This window comes from Choloepus didactylus, chromosome 22, assembly GCF_015220235.1.
Source record: "Choloepus didactylus isolate mChoDid1 chromosome 22, mChoDid1.pri, whole genome shotgun sequence".
Lineage (NCBI taxonomy): Eukaryota > Metazoa > Chordata > Mammalia > Pilosa > Megalonychidae > Choloepus > Choloepus didactylus.
This window is the reverse complement of record NC_051328.1, coordinates 12584881-12599803: the sequence shown is the minus strand read 5'-3', so window position 1 is coordinate 12599803 and position 14923 is coordinate 12584881. Positions and strand designations below refer to the sequence as shown.

Below are 14923 nucleotides of genomic sequence, written 5' to 3'. Positions count from 1 at the left end.
CAAATCTGTATGTATGTGTTCCATGCTGAGGAGAAAGTGGCAAACCAAATAAGCAGTGACCACCTGCCACGGTACCTTCATGGTCATCACTACAAGACCTTGGCCAAAGTTCCCGCCCCTGGCTTGGACATGTAGAGCCCCTTCACTGAGGGCTGAAAATCAGAAAAAGGAACAAGTTGGATAACTGAGGGTCCTTTGTTTTCACAGTGACCAAAAAGGGGGTGGAACCTGGCCCAGGATGTGCACACACCATGTGCTTAGCAGTTGCTGACCCCTCCTGAGCTTATGGGAACTAGGACACGAGGGAGAGGGTCTCCCTAACTCAGAGCCCACACCAAGACTCAATATTCTTGCACACTTTTCCTTCAAGCATCAGACCACAGTCTTACCTCTCTGGCTTGCCGTTGGGGTCATAGGGAGCCTGTGACTCATCTTCATCCAGCTCTGAGTACTCACTCTTTGGCCTAAAGTCAAACACAGGTTGGCACAGGGTTGCTCCTACTGCTTTTAGGGCATTTACGTTCCTATTAGCCTGCCCCATCAGCCACCAGGAGCCGTTTCCAACCCCACCCACCCTTCACTAGCAACAGGAACATACCATTCCTCTGGCTTGGGGTACACTGTGTGCCTCAGGGCATTGTCTGGATCGTACTCAAAAGCCACCCCCGCCGTAGGGTTCCACTTGGCATGCTCCTTGCCAAAGCCCTTTTTGGCATAGGCGCGAAGTCTCAGCTCCTGCCCCTTTCTCAGCTTGACGATGAGGATATCTGTGGGTAGAGGTCTGAGTCAGTCAAGAACCAGAAGGAGCACAGTCTTCCAAATGCTGGCCTGGTGTGCCACCAAAACACCATGTACGTCTGGAAAACTGTCGAAAGCCAGTCCACAAGGGAAGCAGGCAGCATGAGAGGCTGTCTGGTCTCCACTTCCCTTCTAGCCCACCAACCACCAGCTGGGGCAATGCCCCCTTACCATCTCGCTCCACGTAATCATTGGGGTCATTATCTCGGCTCCGCGACGTCACCTGTAGGGAGCCAAATCAAGAGGTATTTATCCCCAGTCACCTTTTCAAGCAACCAACTTCTAACACCTCCAGACCATCATGTGCCAAACTAGGGAAAGTCTGCCCCATAATGGGGTGACAGAAGTGCCTACCAGGACCCAATGTTTGCTGGTGGTTGGACCCCAATCCCCACTTCACAGCAATTTTTCCATCAAAACAAGTCCATGGCCTTTCAAAGGGTCCTTGGGAAACAGAGAGAACGTGGTACCAACAGTGCCGCTGCCCACCCCGGCAGGGCTCCAGAATCAGCACTTCTAGGTGTCAGATAGGGCAGAGGGTAACACAGGGAGAGTCAGTATCTTCTAAGACTCCAACCCAATCTGGCCCACTTGGAGCCAGGAAGAGAAAAGGAAAGGTCCCAGGTAGGGAGGATGATTTCTGACACTGACCGGAATGACCCGGGGGCTGTTGGAGATGAGGTCTCGAGAGGTGACATGACGAGTCTGGTCTTCATTACACCGCACGTCGAGGGTGAACTCCACCGAGCACTCGGGGCAGAACTCTTCACACGTGCAGTCCTGCAGCAGGAGGAGGAGAGGAACGGTCTGCAGAGAGACAGCAGATCGTGACATGGCTCCCTATTTCCAACACCTGGTTCCTTACGGGACTTCCTATGGAAAAACGCTCTTGTGGGCTCTGTCAATCTGGTACATGGTTCTCATGGACAGTTCAAGGGTAGGCACCTCCTGGTTTAGAGACATCCTATACATATACTGACACCTGTGTTTCCTTCCCACCCCCACCCTGGGCAGGCTACCCCTAGGAGACGCACTCCAAATATCTCACCCTGGCCCTCAGAGCCAAGGCTATGAGCGAGAGAAGGATGCTTTCACACTCTCTTAGGGTAGCTTCCCATGAGCTGAGTGGACTAGCTTGGGAATGTAACCATCATTTAAAACACAACAATCCAAGGACTGACGGGAAAGTGAAGTTCCAGTTCTAGACTACTGACCTTTTCTTTAAAAACTTTTTATTCTTGGAGATTTCATACAAAATAGAGAACAGTATAATAAACTGCCACAAGTAACTATCGCCCAGCATTAATAATTACCAACATGTTGCCATTCTTTACAAAACTGACTTCCCATGTTAGGAACTATACTGCAGTTTAACTTCAGCAGGAAGAGTTGCTAGAATGCAATCAAGCAAACTGTTCCTCCCCCACACCAGTGAGGAAAATCCAACATCCTTTTGAAGTCTGCAAGATGAGAGAACCAGAGGCTACAACTGGTAGTCTGCAGTCACAGGTAAGGCAGAAAGGCAACCTCGACATTCAAGACCAAATCATTCTTTTAGAGAGAAATAAGAAATGGAAGACTCAAGATGGAATGGAATAGTAGCACACCAATGTAAATGTAATTAAGGCCACTAAATTGTGTATTTAAAAATAGTTAAAATGGCAAATTTTGTTTTAGACATATTTACCACAATAATTTTTTTTTTTTTACATGTAAAAAGAAAAAAACGTGCAATGAAGGGAGAGGAGACTGTTCGAGATTAAGAGGCTAAAGAGATAAAACAATCAAATGCAGTGCATGAACCTTGACTGGATCACAGACCCATGGACAAACAAAAACATTGTAAAGAATATTTTGGGGCCAACTGGGATCTGACCATGGACTTTATACAGACCTTATGAATTAATGCTAATTTTCTTAGGTATGACAATAGTGTTGCAGTTGTGTAGAATATCTTTATTCTCAGGTATGACAACAGCATTACGGTTGTGTAGAAAATCCTTATTCTTAGATATGACAGCAGTGTTGCAAGTGTGTAGAATATCCTTATTCTTAGGCGATGCATGCTGAAGTACTGAGGGAAGAAGTGCTGCAATGTGCAATCTACCTTCAAATGGCTCAGCAATAATAATATATATATGAAAAACAAAGTAAGTGTGGCAAAATATTAACTATGGGTAAATACAGGTGAAAAGTAAATAGTGTTACTATTTTACATGGTCAACTTTTCTGTAGGTTTGGAATTTTTTGGGAAAATATAAGAAAAAAAGAAGAAAATGCCATCTTTGTTTAATAAATACTGAAAAACAGGTAATGGTGAGAAATGCTTGGTCATCATGGGGCATGCATGTCTCTATATAAAGATATTGCCAAACTGTTCTTCATTTGGTTGTACAACTGTCCCTGCCAATATCTGTGATGTTTTATTTCTTTAAAAAAATCTGGAGATGTGAAATAAATATGGCAAAATGATATGGTGGGACACATTATTTGGTAGGAGCATGTATATACGTTAAACTACCTCCATAGTTTCCTGGGTGCTTGAGTATGTCTTTTTAAAATACATATATAAAGATGGCAGACTGGTGAGCTGTATGTTTTAGTTGCTCCTCCAGGAAAGTAGGTAGAAAGCCAGGAACTGCGTGGACTGGACACCACAGACCAATCTGACTTTGGGCATACTTCATACAACACTCATGAAAATGTGGAACTGCTGAGATCAGCGAAATCTGTAAGTTTTTGCGGCCAGGGGACCCGCGCCCCTCCCTGCCAGGCTCAGTCCCGGGGAGGAGGGGCTGTCAGCTCCGGGAAGGAGAAGGGAGAACTGCAGTGGCAGCCCTTATCAGAAACTCATTCTACTGATACAAACTCCAACCATAGATAGACTGAGACCAGACACCAGAGAATCTGAGAGCAGCCAGCCCAGCAGAGAGGAGACAGGCATAGAAAAAAAAACAACAAAAAAAACTCCAAAATAAAAGCGCAGGATTTTTGGAGTTCTGGTGAACATAGAAAGGGGAAGGGCCCTGAGGCGCATATGCAAATCCTGAAGAAAAGCTGATCTCTCTGCCCTGTGGACCTTTCCTTAATGGCCCTGGTTGCTTTGTCTCTTAGCATTTCAATAACCCATTAGATCTCTGAGGAGGGCCCGTTTTTTTTTTTTTTTTTTTTTTTTTTTTATACTTTTTTCTTTTTCTAAAACAATTACTCTAAGAAGCCCAATACAGAAAGCTTCAAAGACTTACTATTTGGGCAGGTCAAGTCAAGAGCAGAACTAGGAGAGCTCTGAGACAAAACGCAATAATCCAGTGGCTGAGAAAATTCACTAAACACAACTTCCCAAGAAAAGGGGGGTGTCCGCTCACAGCCATCATCCTGGTGGGCAGGAAACACTCCTGCCCATCGCCAGCCCCATAGCCCAGAACTGCCCCAGACAACCCAGTGTGACGGAAGTGCTTCAAATAACAGGCACACACCACAAAACTGGGCATGGACATTAGCCTTCCCTGCAACCTCAGCTGATTGTCCCAGAGTTGGGAAGGTAGAGCAGTGTGAATTAACAAAGCCCCATTCAGCCATCATTTCAGCAGACTGGGAGCCTCCCTACACAGCCCAGCAGCCCACAACTGCCCTGGGGGGACGGAACACACCTGTGACATAGCACAGTCATCCCTCAACAGAGGACCCGGGGTGCACGGCCTGGAAGAGGGGCCCACTTGCAAGTCTCAGGAGCCATACACCAATACCAAGGACTTGTGGGTCAGTGGCAGAGACAAACTGTGGCAGGACTGAACTGAAGGATTAGACTATTGCAGCAGCTTTAAAACTCTAGGATCACCAGGGAGATTTGATTGTTAGGGCCACCCCCCTCCCTGACTGCCCAGAAACACGCCCCATATACAGGGCAGGCAACACCAACTACACACGCAAGCTTGGTACACCAATTGGACCCCACAAGACTCACTCCCCCACTCACCAAAAAGGCTAAGCAGGGGAGAACTGGCTTGTGGAGAACAGGTGGCTCGTGGACGCCACCTGCTGGTTAGTTAGAGAAAGTGTACTCCACGAAGCTGTAGATCTGAGAAATTAGAGATAAGGACTTCAATTGGTCTACAAATCCTAAAAGAACCCTATCAAGTTCAGCAAATGCCACGAGGCCAAAAACAACAGAAAATTATAAAGCATATGAAGAAACCAGACGATATGGATAACCCAAGCCCAAGCACCCAAATCAAAAGACCAGAAGAGACACAGCACCTAGAGCAGCTACTCAAAGAACTAAAGATGAACAATGAGACCATAGTACGGGAGATAAAGGAAATCAAGAAGACCCTAGAAGAGCATAAAGAAGACATTGCAAGACTAAATAAAAAAATGGATGATCTTATGGAAATTAAAGAAACTGTTGACCAAATTAAAAAGATTCTGGACACTCATAGTACAAGACTAGAGGAAGTTGAACAACGAATCAGTGACCTCGAAGATGACAGAATGGAAAATGAAAGCATACAAGAAAGAATTGGGAAAAAAATTGAAAAAATCGAAATGGACCTCAGGGATATGATAGATAATATGAAACGTCCAAATATAAGACTCATTGGTGTCCCAGAAGGGGAAGAAAAGGGTAAAGGTCTAGGAAGAGTATTCAAAGAAATTGTTGGGGAAAACTTCCCAAATCTTCTAAACAACATAAATACACAAATCATAAATGCTCAGCGAACTCCAAATAGAATAAATCCAAATAAACCCACTCCGAGACATATACTGATCACACTATCAAACACAGAAGAGAAGGAGCAAGTTCTGAAAGCAGCAAGAGAAAAGCAATTCACCACACACAAAGTAAACAGCTTAAGACTAAGTAGTGACTACTCAGCAGCCACCATGGAGGCAAGAAGGCAGTGGCACGATATATTTAAAATTCTGAGTGAGAAAAATTTCCAGCCAAGAATACTTTATCCAGCAAAGCTCTCCTTCAAATTTGAGGGAGAGCTTAAATTTTTCACAGACAAACAAATGCTGAGAGAATTTGCTAACAAGAGACCTGCCCTACTGGAGATACTCAAGGGAGCCCTACAGACAGAGAAACAAAGAAAGGACAGAGAGACTTGGAGAAAGGTTCAGTACTAAAGAGATTCGGTATGGGTACAATAAAGGATATTAATAGACAGAGGGGAAAAATATGACAAACATAAACCAAAGGATAAGATGGCTGATTCAAGAAATGCCTTCACGGTTATAACGTTGAATGTAAATGGATTAAACTCCCCAATTAAAAGATATAGATTCGCAGAATGGATCAAAAAAAAATGAACCATCAATATGTTGCATACAAGAGACTCATCTTAGACACAGGGACACAAAGAAACTGAAAGTGAAAGGATGGAAAAAAATATTTCATGCAAGCTACAGCCAAAAGAAAGCAGGTGTAGCAATATTAATCTCAGATAAAATAGACTTCAAATGCAGGGATGTTTTGAGAGACAAAGAAGGCCACTACGTACTAATAAAAGGGGCAACTCAGCAAGAAGAAATAACAATCGTAAATGTCTATGCACCCAACCAAGGTGCCACAAAATACATGAGAGAAACACTGGCAAAACTAAAGGAAGCAATTGATGTTTCCACAATAATTGTGGGAGACTTCAACACATCACTCTCTCCTATAGATAGATCAACCAGACAGAAGACCAATAAGGAAATTGAAAACCTAAACAATCTGATAAATGAATTAGATTTAACAGACATATACAGGACATTACATCCCAAATCACCAGGATACACATACTTTTCTAGTGCTCACGGAACTTTCTCCAGAATAGATCATTGAAATTATTCAAAGCACATTCTCTGACCACAATGGAATACAATTAGAAGTCAATAACCATCAGAGACTTAGAAAATTCACAAATACCTGGAGGTTAAACAACACACTCCTAAACAATCAGTGGGTTAAAGAAGAAATAGCAAGAGAAATTGCTAAATATATAGAGACGAATGAAAATGAGAACACAACATACCAAAACCTATGGGATGCAGCAAAAGCAGTGCTAAGGGGGAAATTTATAGCACTAAACGCATATATTAAAAAGGAAGAAAGAGCCAAAATCAAAGAACTAATGGATCAACTGAAGAAGCTAGAAAATGAACAGCAAACCAATCCTAAACCAAGTACAAGAAAAGAAATAACAAGGATTAAAGCAGAAATAAATGACATAGAGAACAAAAAAACAATAGAGGATAAACATCACCAAAAGTTGGTTCTTTGAGAAGATCAACAAGATTGACAAGCCCCTAGCTAGACTGACAAAATCAAAAAGAGAGAAGACCCATATAAACAAAATAATGAATGAAAAAGGTGACATAACTGCAGATCCTGAAGAAATTAAAAAAATTATAAGAGGATATTATGAACAACTGTATGGCAACAAACTGGATAATGTAGAGGAAATGGACAATTTCCTGGAAACATATGAACAACCTAGACTGACCAGAGAAGAAATAGAAGACCTCAACCAACCCATCACAAGCAAAGAGATCTAATCAGTCATCAAAAATCTTCCCACAAATAAATGCCCAGGACCAGATGGCTTCACAGGGGAATTCTACCAAACTTTCCAGAAAGAACTGACACCAATCTTACTCAAATTCTTTCAAAACATTGAAGAAAATGGAACACTACCTAACTCATTTTATGAAGCTAACATCAATCTAATACCAAAACCAGGCAAAGATGTTACAAAAAAGGAAAACTACCGGCCAATCTCCCTAATGAATATAGATGCAAAAATCCTCAACAAAATACTTGCAAATCGAATCCAAAGACACATTAAAAAAATCATACACCATGACCAAGTGGGGTTCATTCCGGGCATGCAAGGATGGTTCAACATAAGAAAATCAATCAATGTATTACAACACATTAACAAGTCAAAAGGGAAAAATCAATTGATCATCTCAATAGATGCTGAAAAAGCATTTGACAAAATCCAACATCCCTTTTTGATAAAAACACTTCAAAAGGTAGGAATTGAAGGAAACTTCCTCAACATCATAAAGAGCATATATGAAAAACCCAGAGCCAGCATAGTACTCAATTGTGAGAGACTGAAAGCCTTCCCTCTAAGATCAGGAACAAGACAAGGATGCCCGCTATCACCACTGTTATTCAACATTGTGCTGGAAGTGCTAGCCAGGGCAATCCGGCAAGACAAAGAAATAAAAGGCATCCAAATTGGAAAAGAAGAAGTAAAACTGTCATTGTTTGCAGACGATATGATCTTATATCTAGAAAACCCTGAGAAATCGACGATACAGCTACTAGAGCTAATAAACAAATTTAGCAAAGTAGCGGGATACAAGGTTAATGCACATAAGTCAGTAATGTTTCTATAGGCTAGAAATGAACAAACTGAAGAGGCACTCAAGAAAAAGATACCATTTTCAATAGCAACTAAAAAAATCAAGTACCTAGGAATCAACTTAACCAAAGATGTAAAAGACCTATACAAAGAAAACTACATAACTCTACTAAAAGAAATAGAAGGGGACCTTAAAAGATGGAAAAATATTCCATGTTGATGGATAGGAAGACTAAATGTCATTAAGATGTCAATTCTACCCAAACTCATCTACAGATTCAATGCAACCCCAATCAAAATTCCACCAACCTACTTTGCAGACTTGGAAAAGCTAGTTATCAAATTTATTTGGAAAGGGAAGATGCCTCGAATTGCTAAAGACACTCTAAAAAAGAAAAACGAAGTGGGAGGACTTACACTCCCTGACTTTGAAGCTTATTATAAAGCCACAGTTGCCAAAACAGCATGGTACTGGCACAAAGATAGACATATAGATCAATGGAATCGAATTGAGAATTCAGAGATAGACCCTCAGATCTATGGCCGACTGATCTTTGATAAGGCCCCCAAAGTCACTGAACTGGGTCATAGGGGTCTTTTCAACAAATGGGGCTGGGAGAGTTGGATATCCATATCCAAAAGAATGAAAGAGGACCCCTACCTCACCCCCTACACAAAAATTAACTCAAAATGGACCAAAGATCTCAATATAAAAGAAAGTACCATAAAACTCCTAGAAGATAATGTAGGAAAACATCTTCAAGACCTTGTATTAGGCGGCCACTTCCTAGACTTTACACCCAAAGCACAAGCAACAAAAGAGAAAATAGATAAATGGGAACTCCTCAAGCTTAGAAGTTTCTGCACCTCAAAGGAATTTCTCCAAAAGGTAAAGAGGCAGCCAACTCAATGGGAAAAAATTTTTGGAAACCATGTATCTGACAAAAGACTGATATCTTGCATATATAAAGAAATCCTACAACTCAATGACAATAGTACAGTCGGCCCAATTATAAAATGGGCAAAAGATATGAAAAGACAGTTCTCTGAAGAGGAAATACAAATGGCCAAGAAACACATGAAAAAATGTTCAGCTTCACTAGCTATTAGAGAGATGCAAATTAAGACCACAATGAGATACCATCTAACACCGATTAGAATGGCTGCCATTAAACAAACAGGAAACTACAAATGCTGGAGGGGATGTGGAGAAATTGGAACTCTTATTCACTGTTCAGCCACTCTGGAAGTCAGTCTGGCAGTTCCTTAGAAAACTAGATATAGAGTTACCATTCGATCCAGCGATTGCACTTCTCGGTATATACCCGGAAGATCGGAAAGCAGTGACATGAACAGATATCTGCACGCCAATGTTCATAGCAGCATTATTCACAATTGCCAAAAGATGGAAACAACCCAAATGTCCTTCAACAGATGAGTGGATAAATAAAATGTGGTATTTACACACGATGGAATACTACGCGGCAGTAAGAAGGAACGATCTCGTGAAACGTATGACAACATGGATGAACCTTGAAGACATAATGCTAAGCGAAATAAGCCAGGCACAAAAAGAGAAATATTATATGCTACCACTAATGTGAACTTTGAAAAATGTAAAACAAATGGCTTATAATGTAGAATGTAGGGGAACTAGCAATAGAGAGCAATTAAGGAAGGGGGAACAATAATCCAAGAAGAACAGATAAGCTATTTAACGTTCTGGGGATGCGCAGGAATGACTATGGTCTGTTAATTTCTGATGGATATAGTAGGAGCAAGTTCACAGAAATGTTGCTATATTAGGTAACTTTCTTGGGGTAAAGTAGGAACATGTTGGAAGTTAAGCAGTTATCTTAGGTTAGTTGTCTTTTTCTTACTCCCTTGTTATGGTCCCTTTGGAATGTTCTTTTATTGTATGTTTGTTTTCTTTTTAACTTTTTTTTCATAGTTGATTTAAAAAAGAAGGGAAAGTTAAAAAAAAAAAAAAAAACAAGGAAAAAAAAAAGATGCAGTGCCCCCTTGAGGAGCCTGTGGAGAATGCAGGGGTATTCGCCTACCCCACCTCCATGGTTGCTAACATGACCACAGACATAGGGGACTGGTGGTTTGATGGGTTGAGCCCTCTACCACAGGTTTTACCCTTGGGAGGACGGTTGCTGCAAAGGAGAGGCTAGGCCTCCCTATGGTTGTGCCTAAGAGCCTCCTCCCGAATGCCTCTTTGTTGCTCAGATGTGGCCCTGTCTCTCTAGCTAAGCCAACTTGAAAGGTGAAATCACTGCCCTCCCCCCTACGTGGGATCAGACACCCAGGGGAGTGAATCTCCCTGGCAACGTGGAATATGACTCCCGGGGAGGAATGTAGACCTGGCATCGTGGGACGGAGAACATCTTCTTGACCAAAAGGGGGATGTGAAAGGAAATGAAATAAGCTTCAGTGGTAGAGAGAATCCAAAAGGAGCCGAGAGGTCACTCCGGTGGGCACTCTTACGCACACTTTAGACAACCCTTTTTAGGTTCTAAAGAATTGGGGTAGCTGGTGGTGGATACTTGAAACTATCAAACTACAACCCAGAACCCATGAATCTCGAAGACAGTTGTATAAAAATGTAGCTTATGAGGGGTGACAAGGGGATTGGGAAAGCCATAAGGACCACACTCCACTTTGTCTAGTTTATGGATGGATGAGTAGAAAAATAGGGGAAGGAAACAAACAGACAAAGGTACCCAGTGTTCTTTTTTACTTCAATTGCTCTTTTTCACTCTAATTATTAATCTTGTTATTCTTGTGTGTGTGCTAATGAAGGTGTCAGGGATTGATTTGGGTGATGAATGTACAACTATGTAATGGTACTGTGAACAATCGAAAGTACGATTTGTTTTGTATGACTGCGTGGTATATGAATATATCTCAATAAAATGAAGATTTAAAAAAAAAAAAAAAAAAGACATAATGCTGAGCAAAATAAGCCAGGCACAAAAAGAGAGATATTGTATGTTACCACTAATGTGAATTCTGTGAAAAATGTACAATGTTTTATATTGTAGAATGTAGGGGACCTAGAGATACCAATTAGGGGAGGGGGAATGATAATCTAATAAGAACAGATAAACTATGGAGGGTAATCTCAATGTTATGGGAATGCTCAGGAATGATTATGGTTTGTAAACTTTCTTGGATATAGTAAGATCATGTTGGAAGCAATAGAGTTATTTTAGGTTTTTTTTTCTCTTATTCCTTTGTTTTCTTAGGGGTTGTTAATTTTCTTTGGGTATGGTAGGAACATGTTGGAAGCAATGTAGTTATTTTAGATTATTTGTTTTTCTTACTCCTCTGTTAGGACATGGTTTATTAATTTTCTTGGGGTATGGTAGGAACATATTGGAGGCAAAGTAGTTATTTTAGGTTATTTGTTTTCCTTAATCCATTGCTTTGTTTGAAATGTTGTGGGGTTTTTTTGGTTGTTGTTTGCCTGTTTGTTTTTAATTTTTTGATAAACAAAGTTAAAAAATTGAAAAAAAATCAGTAGAAAAATGGGAGTAAAAACTAAATGACAAATAGGGTGGGATGGGGGGATGGTTTGGGTATTCTCTTTTCACTTTTATTTTTTATTCTTATTCTGATTCTTTCTGATGTAAGGAAAATATTCAGAAATAGATTGTGGTGATGAACGCATAACTATATGATCATACTGTGAACAGTTGATTGTATACCATGGATGACTGTATGGTTTGTGAATATATTTCAATAAAACTGAATTAAAAAAAAAAAATACATATACACTTACAAGATATATCAAATTAGCCACCACAGAAATGGCAGACCCTTGGGAATATTAGAAAAGGCTCGATTCAGGATCACCCCAAGCCATCATGATGTAATAGTCTCAAATTATCCAATGCAGCCCTAGTGAGGGGATGGAGTATCATCTGGGAAAGCAAACACGGCTGGAAGAGGAGGAGGGTCAGGCAATAAGGCCCGGCCAGGTTAACCTGCAGCTCCTGCGGGGGAGGGGCACGAATCAGTAGCCTGTCCCTCAGGTGCCGGTCTCGGTCTTGTGGGCCAGCTCCCACTCCCTTTGCTCCTCTCCTCACCCACCCCAGCTTCCTGCTGACTTCCTTTAGCCTCCTAGGCCGCTGTCACGGGAAGAGATGCCCTGGAATGCACAGTCTGAACAGATCAGAATCTGGGAAGGTACAGCCTTCATTCTTCAGTGTAAATGAGCATTTGGGGTATATATACTAACCTCTTGTGTGGCTGGCTAATGAAACTCTCTGATGTCCCCTGAGCCTAATGAATGTGAAGCCCTGTCAGAATCGAGGACCAAGCCCTGCCTCAGGTTCTCAACATGGCCACACTGTCAGGAAAAGCCACTCTGAGAACTGAAGGCGCCTCCCCTGCAGCCTCCCCTTTCATCCAATCACACTGCATACCCGGGAGTACTGTAGCTTGTCCACAATGTCGTCACTTGTGAGGGGGATCAATCCTGGAAAACACAGAAAAGCACCTTAAAGAAGGCTAAGCAGCCAACCCCAGAAGGGAACCCAGAAGACCCTGTGGTGGACACGGGGAAGGCCTCCTCCTCAGAGACCAGGCATGGCAACCCCCAACACTGAAAACCCAGCACTCACCAAGCCTGTGAGCAATGAACTCATCGTGAAGGACTGAGGAATTGGCATCGATTTGCACCCAGTCAATGGCTAAAAATGAAGGAAACAGAGATGCAGTTAGCCACCAAATTCAGCTCAAGACTTAAGAGTAGTGGTTTGTAAGATTTAGGAATCATCTGGTATTTATTAATCATAGGTGCTTGGGCCAGGCAGCCAGAGACTATGATTCCACAGCTCTAGAGTAGGGCCCAGGAATATGCATTTTAACAAGATACTCACTGAATTTAATACAAGGAATTCCCTGTATCTCTCTCTCTCTCACACACACACACACACACACACACACACACACACAAACAACAAAACACTGCCTTAGAGATTGGGAGTGGAAACATGTTTCTTTGAGCTGAATATTTCCATGAGAAGCACTTTAACCTGCTACCCATGCCAACACCAATCCCAAGAACACAAATTATTTGGAAATAAGTAAAACAGACTTACAGCCCTTATTTTATGAAGTACTGACTAGATAACCTAATTCAACACTTTATTATCACTCAGTCAACTAATGTTAGTTTAATTCCTTAACAGGCAAGCCATACTAAGTATAAAATCCCATCCCTACTAGCAATGAGCTAGTAGAGGAAAAGGGCTCTACTCACACACTTGTTTAAAACACGCATTTATTCATTCAGAAGTCAACATCTCACATAAGCAAAACCAGAAATCAAATGCCATGGGAGCCCCATCACAAAATGAAGAGCCAAGACACAAGTAATGGGACCAGAAGAGGGCCAGCCCCACCAAGCCCTGACCTCCGTTGTCCTGCTATGCTTCCCACTCCTTCCCGAACCCAAGACATTCACTTCAGCCAAAAAAGGACCATGACCCAAGCTGTTCTGTTTCTGCCTCTTTACTTCCCCTGGCCTCTCCACCCCCTAGAATACCCTTACCTTTCCCCTCTGCCCTTTGAAATCCTCTGATTCTCCAAAATTCCAGCCTTGCCCACCCTCCATGAAACAGGGGCGATCACTCCCTCCGTTGGGCAACTCCCTCACAAAACTCTGTTCAGATCTCTCTTAAGGCACTTGTCATACTTTGCCTGGTGTTATATTTGTGTGTGCCTTGGCTCTACCTCTAACCTGAGATATGTTAACCTTTATACTCCTAGTTGTGACTTGGACTGTATGTAGCAGGTACTCAATTTTTGGAGAATTGAATTCGTGGAACAAGTGGCATTTAAATCCAGAATGTTAGGGCTGTATCATGAAGTCCAGCTCTCTTATTTTACTCATAATGAAACTGAGGCCCAGAGACAAGAAGTGAGTAGGCTGAGGTAGGGCCAGCACTCCAAGCTCTGAGTTGAAGAAGTGTTTGGGGCAGGGGTGGGGGATAAACCACAATGTTCTTTTGTTTATCAATCATTTGGCCTGTTTCTTTTACAAGAGACTGCACACTGATGGAAGTAACCATGACATATTTCTGAGCAGACACTCAAAAGATACTTGTAATATACCTGTCAATACATAAAGTACCTGGAAAGGGGTGGCTGGAACCTGAACAGAAATCAATTCTGCCCCCGCTAAGTGCCAACATATATGGAAGGGTGGACCTAAGTGATCCGTGAGAGCCAGGGAAGTGACGAGTAGTGGCTGGGCCAAGGGCACGGGGTTTAGGCGAGTCTCTGGCACTGCTGTTTTCTCAATGCTCCAGATACACACCCCTCTCACCCCCAGCATAACCCAAGGATTGGAGAGGTGGGGGGCAGTGTGGACTGGTCGCTTACCTATTATAGGCACCTCAGCGATGAAGACCCTCCGAATAGAATTGGCCACCCTGAAGGATGAAAACCAATCGGGGTAAGGCCGCTGCCCCGGCCGGCCGGCCCCACGTTCCCAAAGCGAAGACCGTGGCAGAAGAGGGCCAGCTCTGGAGAGAACCCAGGCCCCCCCCACCTCCCCTCCCGGGGGCACCCTAACATTCGAGCCGCCGGCCTCTTCCCTCCGCAGTCTTACGCCAGGTCCGTATTCTCGATGATGAACTTGACATTCTCGTCTGTGAGCTCAGTGATTCGCACGGTAGGCTGGTTGGCGTATGGCATCCTGCCCGGCGGACGGACCAACCTCTAACGTCAGCAACAATGCGTCTTCCTGG

General features: G+C 42.6%; 1 protein-coding gene across 3 annotated transcripts in view; it reads right to left on the bottom strand.

Annotated features, from left to right (window-relative positions):
* POLR2C (RNA polymerase II subunit C) overlaps positions 1 to 14923 on the bottom strand; it is a 16505-nt gene extending 1582 nt beyond the window's left edge. The window contains exons 1-8 of one of the 3 annotated variants that reach the window (XM_037816206.1): positions 14785 to 14923; positions 14556 to 14605; positions 12791 to 12859; positions 12593 to 12645; positions 1450 to 1605; positions 970 to 1021; positions 599 to 767; positions 390 to 464 (exon numbers count right to left, since the gene is read on the bottom strand). In XM_037816206.1, coding sequence (XP_037672134.1) covers positions 390 to 464; positions 599 to 767; positions 970 to 1021; positions 1450 to 1605; positions 12593 to 12645; positions 12791 to 12859; positions 14556 to 14605; positions 14785 to 14870 — 710 coding nt within the window. In that variant the 5' untranslated portion in view covers positions 14871 to 14923. Of the gene's footprint in view, positions 1 to 389; positions 465 to 598; positions 768 to 969; positions 1022 to 1449; positions 1606 to 12592; positions 12646 to 12790; positions 12860 to 14555; positions 14606 to 14748 lie in introns of all 3 variants that reach the window. The other 2 variants (XM_037816207.1, XM_037816208.1) reach the window with 2 other exon arrangements.